General features: G+C 39.7%; 1 protein-coding gene across 5 annotated transcripts in view; it reads right to left on the bottom strand.

The window, feature by feature from the left end:
* Positions 1-15,003, bottom strand: part of XKR4 (XK related 4) — a 455,755-nt gene that overhangs the window by 8,792 nt on the left and 431,960 nt on the right. For 2 of the 5 annotated variants that reach the window (XR_006820972.1, XR_006820970.1), the window contains exon 3: positions 7,002-9,135. Coding sequence is in view for 1 of the 5 variants with exons in the window: in XM_046024143.1 (XP_045880099.1) it covers positions 8,189-9,135 (947 nt within the window). In the remaining 4 variants the exon portion in view is untranslated. Of the gene's footprint in view, positions 1-4,504; positions 9,136-15,003 lie in introns of those variants that run through there. The other 3 variants (XR_006820971.1, XR_006820969.1, XM_046024143.1) reach the window with 3 other exon arrangements.

A 15,003-nucleotide genomic window follows, 5' to 3' on the forward strand; every position in this document is an offset into this window, starting at 1 on the left:
TATTTACTTATCAAGTTGATTAATTAGTTTTGACGTTGATCTGTTTTATTATCATGATCTTTGCTCTGCAAACATCATATCAAAACTCTACTCTTCTCAGCTAGTGCAATGGCTAAAGTAGCAGTAATCACAGTAATGAACTACTTAGAGTGGCTTGAACTTAGAAGCCGTGCCTCACACTTCCCACCGTTGTTACGCCAACTGTTATACTGAGGCTTAACAGGACTCACCAAGGGATTCTTTGTTTTTTTTTTTTTTTTAAAGATTTTATTTATTTATTTGACACACAGAGAGAGATCACAAGTAGGCAGAGAGAGAGAGGAGGAAGCAGGCTTCCCGCTGAGCAGAGAGCCCGATGCGGGGCTCGATCCCAGGACCCGGAGATCATGACCTGAGCCGAAGGCAGTGGCTTAACCCACTGAGCCACCCAGGCGCCCCTCAAGGGATTCTTTGAATTATTGTGTGCTTATACAAATTAATCTGTTTTTTTTTTTTTCTCTTTCCTTTTACTCCTTAGAGAACCTTTGGGTTTATGCATTCCCTGATCAGAATTATTTCACTTGGAGCAAATTAGTTATGCAAGTTAATAGTTACCTTGAAGCAATATACTTCCTACATCTGTGGAGAGCCAACCACATGGCCATATTGCAGGGAGAGACATGGTTGCATATGTCAGGATGGTTAATGAGGTGAGTCTGGCTGTCGCGACTTCTGAATGTAATAGGCACAGTGTTGCTCTCCTGGGCATGGGAAGCATGGCTTTAGACCAACCTCTCAGGTTGCAGTAATGGAGGCTTAGTTCTGGAAATGTGTTATTCCTAAATAACTACTATGCTGGAGATACAGCGTATGTGCTAATGAAGGGAATTTCCGGAAGATCAGAGAAGTAGCCTATTAGAAAAGTCTTCAGACTCTTCCTCATTTCATGCCTCTTGTTAAAAGGGGTTCTCAGGAATATCTCCAAAGATTATTCACTTATGATTGCTTTGAGTCAAGTGTTATGTGCCAAAAAAGTATTTCAATTTCTTTTTGTTGCTTTGGGACCTTGATTTAAAAATGTCTAGTATTGAAGAGACATAAAAACAAATCATAAAATTACTTTTCTCTTAATAAACAGTCAACCATTGTCATCTTATTTTTATACGTATAGTATATCATGATCTTATGTTTGTCATTGTGTAGCCATTGTTTATTATGAGGCTTCCATAATACAATATTGGAAAAGCTATGTTTCTTTTTTGCTCTAGTATGGAATTAAATGTAGATATTAAAAATAGAAGCTGTGTAATAGAGCAAAAAGGAGTTGAAGTCTGAAGACTCCTATTCTGCTACTAATAACCAAAGTACAAGTCCCTGGATTACGAGACTCTTTCTGCACCTGGCTGTGTGTTGCCTGGCAGTGCTAGTCCTGTGGGTGATGCTTACAGAACAGATGAGTGAAGGAATCCTGATTACAAAAACTACCTGATCTCTTTGGATCTTGGTTGTCTTATCTATAAAAGAATGTGTTGAAGTAAAACTTAGATCTCTTAGATGCTACTGTCTATAAAAATTAGTGACTTCTAATTCAACATATCTTCATCAAGATCTGCTTAAATCTTATCAAAGCAGGAAGAGAGAAGATTGTATTTTTCGTACATTAAAGTTAGACTGATCACTGCATACTTTTCTAATATAAACACCAAGGTTGAGAAAATTTAGGGTTTATTACTGGCTACTTGTTTAGAAACAATTCATTCAACATCACACACAACTTTCTATACAATGTCATCAAATGTGTTTCGATTGTCATCCTGGAACTCAGACATATTACATCAAAAGTGAGGAGGGAAAGGACACATCAGTCATTTTATAATCAATTTGACAAATATTTGGTAAATTTTTGCTTTATTCTTTACACCTAACCTTTCAATCTAAGCTAAGAGTCCTCAATTTATATGATGGGTCAAGCTAATGGTATAATAATCTTTTTAAATATTAAATTTTATGAACTGCAAGACATAAAATTTAGAGAAAAATCATGGAAATGGGATAGAATAATGTCACTTCACATGTTTGTTAATCTATCTTTCCTCCCTCCTCCTGCCTTTCTTCCTCTATCTCTTTCTCTTTCTCTCCATCAGAGTGTCTAAGTAAGCACTGGAATTTAGTTATTTTTCTGTGTGCCTGAATGGATGCCAGTATAGCACATGAATAGAATATAAGAGAAAAACCATCTGGTTAATTTATATTTATCTCTTACTTTAGTGTAGATTAGGGCCGTGGAGGAGGCCAGTTGACCAGAATGGAAGGATAGTACATATCTACCTATTGTGAATTAGGGAGTGGAAGTAAAATTCAATTACAGGTGATAGCAATTTCCATTTCTCATCACTGATTTTTATTTTTAACTTTTCATCTTGGAAGACATATTTGACTTTAAATGCAATTTGCTTTGGAAAATTTCATCATCAGACCATGATTTTATTTCTCCTGAAAACTTGCCAAATCAGAAATTGATGTTGGTGGAAAAATATTCCTGGGTCTTCTAGAAAAAAAATGCAGTTGTTAAAAGTTGTTATAAGTTATGTTCAATTCTCAGCTCCACTATTTCCTAGTTGTGGGACCTCTGGCAATTTGTTTAGCATCTCTGAGATTAGGTTTTGTCATCTGTAAATGGTACTTAACTCGTAGATGGTTGTGAGTACTCAATGAGATCACATATGTTAAGTTCTATAGCCCAGCACTGAGCATATGGTATGTTCCTAGTCATGGTAAACTACCATCAATATGGGGAACTGAACTACAAGAAAATCTAAGGGTAAAAAAATAACCAAAGAAAAAATTTGAGTTTGTCAGTATTTTTGACATATTTTTCAGTACACTATTTACGAGTAAAATATTTTGGCAAAACAATGAGGCATTTCAAGGACATGAAACCATTCCTTACTGAGCAGAACATAGACCACAAAAGTTGACTGGAGTTTTATGTTTCGGGTTTAGATCACTGCATGCCATGTAACAAGAGTCTGATTTCTTTTCTTATGGGATCTAGAAAAAGAGCTTCAAATGGACGATCAAACAACATGATACCTTAAACACTCAAGGGAGCGTTTCTGAACCCCTCAATTCTGTGGACAAATGGCTGCTTGCCATTTTTTCCACTTGGCTTTCTGCTGTGAGCACAGAGGCTGTGTTCGAGCTAGCCTAATTGCTACAATTAACAAAATTAAATGGCTCATTGTGTTTTTATACAATTCCACCCACATTTTGAGGAGTTTTCCTGTTGAATGAGTAATCCTACTGTTGAGACTATTGATTGCAGGCCCAGATTGAGTCTTTCTGTATGCCCATTTCTAGGCTAGCAACTGGACCAAACATAGATCCAGAAAGAAAACTCTGCAGTGGACAGTGCAGCCTGCCTGAGTGAGCAGGGGAGATTCAACCCAACCTCTGAGATCACTTCACAGCCAGAGACAGGCCAGGGCCAGAGACTTGGAAATGGAGGTATAGTGCAGAGGGTGAATGGGCGGTAGAAGGAAATGGTCCTTCCTCAGCCATGTTGAAATGCCCTGGCTTCAGATGGGGATGAAGGGTGTTATGAGTCGCAGGCTGGCAGAAGCAATAATTTTGATTGTTTTAGAAGTGACACTGGACTGTTGAAGATAAATGAACATGAGCTGATCTGCATCCATCACTGAGTTTATAGAAACAACCACCTCAGATCAGCTGTGTTTTAACCATGCACTTCAAGCATCCTCTGAGCTATATTTCTGAAAGACAGTCTGAGCTATTTTTAAAAAGGCTTTAAGGAATTCTCCTTAGAAAAATAAAAATGCAGACATCTCATCCAAACTTTATATAGAAACAGTAATGGCTAATGGCAAAGATGTATGCAAGTGCAGGGGAGCATATATTTAGTCTAGAAAATGGTTCATTAAAAAAAAATGGATCCTTGTCTAAACATTGTGGGAGAACTTATTCCACTCAATGGCATTTGGTACATTGAAAGGTGAACGTGTAGCCTTACACAATCCTGCTAAGAACAGAAGAGTTTTTCTTGGCTCGATTCAACCAGTTGGGAGGAAGAAACTGAAACGATTCAAAACTACTCTATTCAACTGCTTAAAAGATGAAAATTTTAGGAGTGGTTCAGGTTATTTAAGCTCAAAGTGCTAAGTTGCATCTAGGTATTTCCCACCTTATAAGTATGTGGATGTCTTATAGACATTGACTGTAAGCTTGGGCTGAAAAGGAGGAGAAAAAAGCTTTTCCACTTAAATTCTTGTGTCAGTAACACACCAATTAATATGCATGGAAGGGCAGTGTATACTTCATCTTTTTCATCTCTGTTCCTTTAGTTGTGTGTGTATGTATGAATATATATATATATGTGTGTGTGTATATATATATGTAAAATATAATGTGTATTATATATACATATATAACATATATGAATGTTATGATCCTTTAAAAGACAGTCATTGAGATCTCAATGATTCCCATTCAATTTTAATTGGTCAGTGCTATCGCCTCATTTATTCATAGGGCAAAATAGATTGTGCATTTTGGAATTAAGCATACATACGTCATCATACATTTATTTTCGGGTTATCTTTTTATTTTATTGTGCTAATACTTGAATTGCATGTTCTTGCCAAGTCAGTAAGAAATCTATTTCATTTGTTGCTTCACGGCATTATCATAAGTGAATAGTAACTGAGTGTCTACAAAGTCAGTGTTATTGAATGAGACAGCACATAGTTAAGTAGGACAATGTTAATGGCCAAGAGAATTTAAAGTACAGTCATTATGGGGGAACCAAACTTTGATTTAAATGGAAATTTTTTTTTCCTCCACACAAATACTTAAAAATCTCAGTATGGTTAAATATATATGTTCTTTAATCTTAAATATGGTTTCATTTCAAAATACTAATTTGAAAGTAAAAAAAAATATTTAACATTTTCTGTCAGAAAATTTTATGGTCCTGTGCAAAAAGTGAGTGCTAACAGCAGGACCCTCTCCTCCCCCTCAAAGAATCCAAATAGACTCAGGCATAGAAAGTCGGGTCCCACAGAAGAAGAATCCAGCATTTCCAATCTATATGTTAACCATAGCATGTTCTTTTTGGATCTTCTGGTTACTGTCTGTGAAGGGTTTCATGGCAGATTGAAAATGAAATCTCAGGAAGAACTAAAACACAAAGACAAAAATCAAATTTTGTTCCCTTGTACATTGACAATGTCTCTTTAAATCCTAATACTTTAAACTCTCTGTTATCTGTATACCTAGAAACTAATAACCGTTCTCATCACCACACCATCTGAGGACAGTGAAGTGCTTTTCTGAATCATGGAAAGAAGATTAGGTCACGATTTTCCTTGAAAGTAAATTTTTTTTTGGTTCTTGTAATCTTGAGAAAGTTTGGAATTTATGGTGGAGATGTCATTTCCTTAGCAAGAATTTTTGACTAACTGAAACACCAGTCTTCAAGTATGTTGGATAACAGAGTATTTACAGTATTTGGGAAATCACTGAAAAATGCAAACGTCTTAGACCCTCCTAACTGTATTCTAACCTCCAAGACAAAGCGCAAAATATTGTTTATTCATACAGCACTCATTTCCATTCTTCACATGTTAAATGAGGGATCAAATTGAGAAATAACTCAGGACTTACATGATTGAGGCATGGTGGGGCCTGCTGAGTTTGTGTTGATCGACCACTCTATCTGTAATCTGGTATTTACTCATGGAACCAAAGGTATAGTTCAACTGAGCCATTCAATTTCCAAAGATCATCAATTAAAAGTTTTCTTGGAAATAAGGAAGCTAATAACTCATGGTCCTGCACAAAAGTGAAGAATTTTTGCCAATATAATCACTTTTTTCCTTCTACAATGGGGGTGCAATGTTTTCACCAACTGCTGACAAGAAGAGCGTCTTCCTGGGCCTCTACTGGTGACTAGGTAATCTTTTCACATCCGAACAAGAGGTTATTATTTTTTAGTGGAAATCTTGCTTGGAGGATCAAATCATGGAGTACTAGGAAAATATGTCTACTGATAAAAAAAAATCAGCTATTTTTAAAATATTGCTCTGGGGCTTTGTACCAAAAGAAGTCATAGGTTGAGCCCTCTGCCATTTCCAGTGGATGTGATGGGGACAGCAGTCTCTATGACATACCCACTACGGCAGGTGGCTATTAAGCATGACTAACTTAAGTGGATTGTACAGTCCAAATAACCGAATAATTAAGCTAAATGGACTTTTTCTCTTCTCTCCCTCTCATTTTTTTTTTTTTTAGTGACTTGACTAATAGTTAATATATAAGTTGGGTTAATATAAAACCAGAGAAGGAAGCTTAAGACTTCTTCCACTGTGGTCAGATTTGTGAGAATGGATGGATGAAAGTAATCATTTACAGCTTTCACATCCTGGGAAACATTGGCCAGTCTTGACAAGCCCTTTCTAGTTAAGCTGATTCTCTTGTCACCTGATATTCTGATAGCACCCCTGGCCAGGTTCCTGGGGGCACCAACATTGCAAAACTGGGTGATCTTGCAAGAGACAAGTGTTCTCAATATGCTGAGGCAGGCTGACGCAATTTGTGGACCAGTTTCTGACATCCCAAGTAATTATGATGCTTATAGTATTTTAAACGATTCCAAGTCTATAAAAAAAGTGATGATGCCTATATGTATACCCTATATTTTTATTACAAAAATACTGAAATAATCCATGAGTTATTCCACTCTGCACCAACTATAAAAAAATACTATCAAAGTTTGACCGGCACTTTTAATGCAACAAAAAGCACCATGACCGAGGACACTGGGAACAGAAAGCAGGGAACGTTTACTTGCTGTACGGAGGTATTTAAAACCCAGAAGTTTGTTGTAAGAGTGCGACTTTACAAATGGTTCAAATACAAATCTTAGCTGGATCTAGTGATAAGCCCTCAATCAGTTTGGAAGGTTTTCTCATAGCATATTCACTGCATTGTCTGCTCATACTTACTAAAAAGTGTCCCAAAGCCTCTAAAAGACACATCACTTTGACCTTGGATTGGGGGGCGGGTAGTCTGTACACAATGGGGAATGTGATGGTATGCTCTCACGTCCACGTTTGGGGGGCTCATGCCACTCGTTCTCGGGTGTTTGGGACTTCCACGTCAGTCCTGTGGTTGGATGGTATTTGGCACTAAGAGGGTGTGGCATGGCATGCTCTGTAGCTGTCACACAGAGCCACACTTTTCTGCGTCTCAAAACACCCAGTTCAGCATATTTTTCTCCTGCCACTCTGCACCTCCTTGCCCGTGTGAACTGCAGCAGGCCGGGAAGTCAGACGCTCGTTTTTGCCTTGTTTCCCTGCTTCCTCTTCATGTACTTATTACATTTTTGCAACTGAATACTGAATCATGATTATCATTTAATTTACATCACGAAATCACTGAGCTCCTTGGTCTTATTGAAAGCCATAGATGTGCTGCATAGGATTTCTGTCAGAAAGGATGTTCTCGACTGAAATTTAAAATAAAAAACAAATCCTGAAATGTGTTGAAAATGAACCATTCCATTGATTCGAATACATATGTAAACGACAGTTGAGTTTGCTGTCCATGGTAGGATTTGCACGCATGGTAGTGGTTTCCAAATGAGAATGGTCTATGAAATTCTTTTCTAAGTAGTACTATTTTTTTTTTTTCTGGAGTCTTGAAGGATATATTCTCTCTCTCTTTGTTTTTATATTCAGAATCAGAGCTTTACATCAAGAAAAGAAATCATCTAAGCTATTTTGACAGAGGACTGGTGCCGTGTGTGTTAGCATGTGTGTGTATGTGTGTGTGTGTATGTGCGTGTGTGACTGAATATATTTTTATGCAAAGATCAGTTAACTCCATCAAAACACCCGATTGATTGGAGGCAACATTTTCCGTGCTCATAGTACCCTCTGGTGGACACGCTAAAAGTGGGCAGGAGGGGCTGGTAGCAACAAGGAGTCCTACTGAGCAGGCACGGTTCGGTTTGGTGCTTTCCCTTCAGCTGCTCTTTTGAAAGGAGACCAGCAGCAGGCGGTCAGCTGACAGAGGGTCCGACGAAGCACATTACAGCCCGTTGCCCTATTCTAGGACAGAGTTTCATTATTGCCACGGCCCTGCTGTCACCCCTTCACTGGAGGTTGTGGCTCCTCCAAGGCCTTCTATTTTATAAAGTGGTTTCATACTCCAACCGCTCCTGAATAAGGGCATCATCTTTGTACTGCAGCCTCGGAGGAGACGGGGAACATTCAAAGGCTAGAATGGCCTTTCGAAGGCTTCGGTCCAAAACGTGTCTCTCCCACGCTGGGTACCTATTCCTGAACAGGTCAATTTTAATGACAGATTCTTCAATCCGTGGTGGGCGAGATGATGGTGTGGACGGGGCCGTGGGCCTCACCTGAAAGACAGGTACGCACCCATCCCGCTCTGCGAATTTCTGGTCGCGGTCGCTGGCAACGCTGCGGTTGTTGGAGATGGACCGGAGCGTGCTCGTGGCCACTTCTGGAGGCAGAGTGAAGGCAGTGACTGGGTCCTCACAAGCACAACTTGGTGACCGCCCGAATCGGGGTCCGTTGGGGTGAAAGAAGGCATAGTACATCAGCATAAAAACGACGCCAGTTAAAAAGCTGCTGAATACCACACACAGCGCTGGGATGGCAAACGCATCTGCAATCTGGGGAGCCTTGTAGAGGTACCAGAGGGCACTCAAGGCTGTATTTTCTAATAGGATCACAAAATAGTAAATGAAGAGCCTGCAGCGTGTCCTGCCTTCCTTGACGTTGAACCAGCTGAAGATGTAGATGATCCCCACCACCATGTCGAACACAATCTCTTCCCATTTGGTGATGCAGAATTCTGTCTCACAGTGGACGATCCAGAAGGTCATGATGCACCAGTGGAGGACGATGAAGATCCCAAAGTACAGCTGGAAAACCGAGGCAAAGAGGGCGAAGGTGATGACTCTGGCAGCAATGGTAAAGAAGTGCCAGCAGAACTGGATGACAACAGCCATGTAGCTGATAGGCTTCTTGTCGTCTCGAGAGTCCCGGAGGGCCTTCTGGTAGGAGGCCAAGGCCCAAGCCAAAGACACAAGGGAGGCTGCTGCTGTGAAACCTACAAAGGCAAAAAGGAAGACATTCTGTCAAAAGTGAGATGCAGTGCTGTCCCCTGAAAATAAGGCACGTGGTACTGGGGGCTTGGGACAGGCTAGCTGTGACCTCAGCAAAGCTCTTTATTTCTTGGAGTTCTAGCTCAGATGGGGCTCCTAGTGTCTGTCCTCTGTGGGCCCAACCATATGGAGAAGTCATAACATTAAGTGGGAATGCTGCTCATAACACACATGGGGGTATGGGATCAGGAAAGCAGGTGGGGGCTGAACTTTCCGTGTATATGGTGGAAATAGATAAACTAAGCAGGTGGTTTTGTGGAATTGAAAAATGACCATGGACTGGAGGTTGACAGACTGGGTTGCTCCGTCAACTCCATATGACGTTGGACAGTCATTTAAACTGGTGTCCTCGGGGCACCTGGGTGGCTCAGTGGGTTAAAGCCTCTGCCTTTATGATCCAGTCATGATCTCAGGGTCCTGGGATCAAGCCCCGCATCGGGCTCTCTGCTCAGCAGGGACCCTGCTTCCCTCTCTCTCTGCCTGCCTCTCTGCCTACTTGTGATCTCTCTCTGTCAAATGAATAAAATCTTGAAAAAAAAAAACAAAAAACAAAACAACAACAACAACAACAACAAAAACTGGTGTCCTCATTTAGAAAGAGGATGATCTGCAAGGTTCCTGACTGCTTTGAGATTCTATGGATGAAAGAAATAAATAATCACCGGAAACATGAGGGGCTAGCTGGTTTACCTTTCTGCTTCTAAACAAGAATAAATGCACTTCATTCACAAGAGAGAGTTTACTCTTTCTTACAAATAAGAACAGGAGGCTATAAAACCTCCTTGGCAATGTTTCTTGTCTTACCTGGGATGCAGTTTGTCCTGCTATAATCTGAACATAATTCTTCCTACAGCTTTTGTCTGTTCCTTACTGCCCTTCCCTTAGAAGAAGATCTTTCTGCACCATCACTCACCACTTATTCTTTTGTAGAGGGCAGATTGTACTTCTAGAGAAGTGTGTTTACAAATTTTGGGAAAATAACTTTTATTAATTCTCTCCACTTTTGCTCCATCTGTAAAGTCTGAAGCATCACTTGGTTGGTCCAGACATGGACTGGGTTTACCTGAAAACACACTGGCCTCCTTTGGGAAAGAGCTTGTGTGGAGAATTCACTTTGCCACAGAAACATTAATCAATCTGCATACTACGCAACATGCTGTGACAAGACTTATCAAGACTAAGAATAGATTTTGTGTTTTAAGGTCCAGCTGGTTTTTCTCCACAGATACTAATCATAACTGGGCCACATTCTAGTCTTTGGAAGAGAAGGGAAAAAGTAGAGGAAGGATTGCCAAGAACTTGTGGCGGAACTGGTACTTTGCTTTTATATTTTGATAGAGAAAATCTGTTGTCAATGATTCTTGAAAAATGAATTGGAAAAAAAAATTACTCTTGTGGGAACAAGGCACACTAATTGATGGAAAAAACAGTCAACTTCAACAATCATTTCTTACACGTTCTCCTTGAGTGAGGTGAACTCCAAAAGACAATATTGACAAGAAAATATTTTCCAATGGCCACTTTTCATTTGCACCCCCCAATCAAGCTAGCAGAATGCACACATCTTACTCTGGATCTTTAGCTTTTTTTCTAACCAACACAAAAATCTTCCATTACCATAATTCTCTGGTGGCTATGGCAATATTTTAAGTCAGTTAGAGATCAGGACACAAAGGAATTTTTGATAATATAATTTCTTTTGCTTAAAAAATTTCTCTCTTTTGTTGTTGTTGTTGTTTTTAATGCTAATATAATTTCTATGGGGTGGAAAACACTGACATCAGTTGTAAAGCAAATTTGGAAGTGAAAAGAGAAGATAGGAAGAAAAATTAGGAGAAAAAAGGCGAGACAATGGGAAATAAAAGGTCATGGAATAATGACTTTGAGAACCACAGCCTTATTTCAGCTTGGAACATAAGAACAAAAGGTTGTGCTATTTTAATCCCAACACCTTTGCGTGGCATAGGAGCTGCTCATGACCTCGTTCTTTATCTGTATCATCTTTCTCCGTACCATTTGCTCTTTGGATTGTTCTGAAGTATACCGTGTCCTCCGTGTGTGTGTGTGTGTGTGTGTGTGTGTGTGTGTGTGTGTGTGTGTGTGTGCGTGCGTGTGTGTGTGTGTGTGTGGCACCCCAGCGTGGAGACCACACGGGAAAACCCCTTCCTTTTCAAACCCCATGCTCTGGGCACCCCGCTCACGCGCAGCGCCACCTTCAGGAAGATGGTTGCATTGCTGGCCAGGTGGATAAATGGTGAGAAGTGGTCGTAATCCAGATGGTACCAGTTTTCACAGGCAGACCTTATTAAAGACTGTTTTTCAAATCAGTGACAAATAGTAAAACAAACAAACAAAAAAACAAAACCCCCCCCCAAACATTACATACACAGCATCATAAGATCATCTGTTGTCTCACTTAAAAGAATTGGAAAATTGGCTTAGTCCAAATTCCCCTGTAATCTTCACCCCTTTTATTGCATGTCCTAAAAAAGTAACTCAGCCTGCTCTAGGACAATCCAGGAACTTGGTAAGACAATATCCTGGCAGTAGAAAAGGAAAGATTTTCTATTAGCTTTGCTTTCTTTGTATCTTAAAATTTACAAAGTCGATTTTTTCCTATAGCCAAGGCAAATTTCATGTCCATTGATGACCATCCCCTTTGTGAATTCTCTGCTTTAGCAACAATTAGAATTTCCCTGATTCATTTTACTTTCCCCCTTCTGTTTAGCAATTAATTTTTATAAGACAAACATATGCCTGACCAGAAAATATGGGACAATCTTAGAGTTATTCTTTATTACAAATTCACATTGCCACAAAATGCTTAATTTTTTGCTTTTTTACACAACTTATATCAGCTCAGTTGCTTCAAGAAAGATTCCCTCAGTAAGGCACTGCATTATTACTAAAGTAGAATTCTCTGGAACTTCTGGGCCTGGCACATAGAACTCTAAGTATCATTTTAGCTAACAATGTATATTTTAACTTTTTATTTGAAAATAATTTCAGGGGCGCCTGGGTGGCTCAGTTGGTTAAGCCTCTGCCTTCGGCTCAGGTCATGATCTCAGGGTCCTGGGATTGAGCCCCACATCGGGCTCTCTGCTTAGTGGGGAGTCTGCTTCCCTTCCTCTCTCTCTGCCTGCCTCTCTGCCTGCCTCTCTGCCTGCTTGTGATTTCTGTCTGTCAAATAAATAAATAAAATCTTAAAAAAAAAAAGAATTCTTAAGAAAATAATTTCAAACAACATAAGAATTGGAAGAATTTTAAAAAGTACATTGACCACCTATGTACTCTTTGTCCAAATTATCACTTGGCTTCCTTTGCTTTATCACTGCCCCCCCTTTTTCTCTCTCAACCATTTGAGAGTCAATTACATACATCATGACAACTATGGCCTGAATGTTTCTGTCCCCTTCCATTCATATGTTGAAATCCTAACCCGTAAGGAAGATGGTATTATTAGAAGGGGTTTTCTTAAATTATGAACGGGATTATTGCCTTATAAAAGAGACCCCATGGAGCTCCTGATGCCCCTTCTGCCACCTAAGATTACAATGAGAAGTCTTTAACACAGGAGAGAGCTCTCACCAGACCCTGCCTGTACCCTGATCTTAGACTTCCAGCTTCTAGAACTGTGAGCAATATATTTATGCCCAGCCTGTAATATTTTGTTATAGCAACTCAAAAGGGCTAAGACAATGGCCCTTTACCTTAAAATATATCAAGGTCTATTTATTATGAATGGAGGTATTCTTTTAGATAACTACAGTAAATTTATCAACTGTAGTCAATTTAACATTGATATAATACTTTTTTTCTAATCTACTGTATCCACTATCAATGTTCTAGTTTCTTTATTCTTTAACAATGTCCATCATAGGATATTTTTCCTGTGGTACAGAATTGAGTCTGGAATCAGATATTGCATTCAGTTGTCTTATCAACTTAATTTTCTTTAATCAGGAATATTTCCACCAACTTTCTTTCTCTGCCTTTTTGACATTGGCATTTTTTGGATGAGTTCTGTACCCCCCCCCCAAAAGTGTTCTTTGTTTTGGATTTGTCTGTTTCCTCATGGTTAGATATTCAGGTTACACATCCCAAGCTGGAATATTACACAAGTGACACTGAACAATTCCCCCGCCCCTTAAGATATCAAAATAATAAGGATTCTTTCAGCAGTTCCAAGAAGTATAGGATGTGTCCCTCAGTATTTTGCTTCAAAATAATGAATAACATAATCAGTTACAAAACTTCGTCCTAAAATCAAACTCTCAAGACAGCTACGGAGGACTCAGTGAGATTCTATTATTAAAATTGTAAAATAGATAAGACCTCAGCGCTTATCTAGTGCAACGATCTCATTTCATAGAAAAGAAACCAAGTTTCCCTTAGAAGGGTTACATGATTTTCCCTCTTTTCTTCCCAAAGATTGTTTCTTATGAAAATTTTCTTTCTACTTCAAAGCTAAACCCCTGCTTCCTGGAGAAAAGACCCAGTCAGTTATTCTCCTGTGTCTGTATACCAGCTTTTCCTCTGCAGGAGCTCCCTCCTCAGGGATTACAAACGTGACAAGCCTCTTTTCACCCCAAGAATTGTCCTTCGCTTGACTGAATCTCTTATTCTTTATTTCAGACTTGTTGCTTTCCCGTTTTCCCTTTTATTTGTTTCTTGTTTCTCCGTTTTTGTCTCCTCATCCTTGAGCTACTGGCATTGGTTGGGATGTTGCTCCTGGGCCTCCTCCCTTCGAGGCCTCTCCCTGAGAGATTCTCTGCTCTCCTCCATCTCCACCCATCTCAACCACCTCAGCACTCAGAGAAACCATCCCTGCACCAGACTTCTCTGACCCCAGAGCTGTGCGTCTGATTAACTCCCTGAGAACCCACAGGCCTACAGTCTGTGTGCTTCACGTATCCTTGATCGGATACCTCGAAAAACTCTGGCTGTAAATGACAGTGCTTGCTTTCTCGTGGAAAGAAGACAATTCTTCTTCCTCTACGCCCCTATTGTTAGTGTGATACCCTTCTCAGAATGCGAGAGAACATGAATTTCTGGGTAGGCTGCCACAGTTCTAAGAAGATAATTTTGTAGGCAGCTTGACAGACTCACAAATAACCAGATTGTAAATCCATCCAAATCCAAGTGTTCACAATATGTGCCATTCGGGTGCGTTGCATATGAAGGGGTCCAGAATAAACCACTGCGGCGTAAAAATTATTTCGAGCTGAAGGCATTTGAGTTCCTGGAATCTCTTAACTGCCTAAAAGCAGAGCATCTTAAAAGGACTCGACTGTCATAAATGCTTTCCTCCCCAGGACCAACTGGAATCTTCTTGGAGAGGAGAAGTTGGCACCACACTCAAATAGACTATCCTGAAACTATTATATCTCCCATCTACTTTCTTAAGTGCTTTATCATTCCAAAAGTCATTTGTTTTTCCATAAATGCCCTTTCTCCCCTGCTTTCAAGAAGTCATTTGTTCTCCCAGAAATGTCCTCTACCCCACCCCATCCCCTATTAAGATAAACTCCAAAATCTAATGACCTCCTTGGGGTCACATTTCCCTGAAAACTCCTGTGTGTATATACATAATTACATACATAATTTACATATTTATACACATGATTACACATGTGATTATATACGTAATTAAATCTGTATTTTGTCTTGCTAATCTGTTTGTCGATTTAATTTGCAGGCCCTCAGACACAGAACCAAGACGATAGAGGAGAAGTTGTTCCTTCCAGTAAACCCCTGCCACTGAATTGAGTTCACCTGACCCCAGGTGTTTTGTTTTTGTTTTCTCATGGCAG

This window comes from Meles meles, chromosome 1, assembly GCF_922984935.1.
Source record: "Meles meles chromosome 1, mMelMel3.1 paternal haplotype, whole genome shotgun sequence".
In the NCBI taxonomy this organism is placed as follows: Eukaryota; Metazoa; Chordata; class Mammalia; order Carnivora; family Mustelidae; genus Meles; species Meles meles.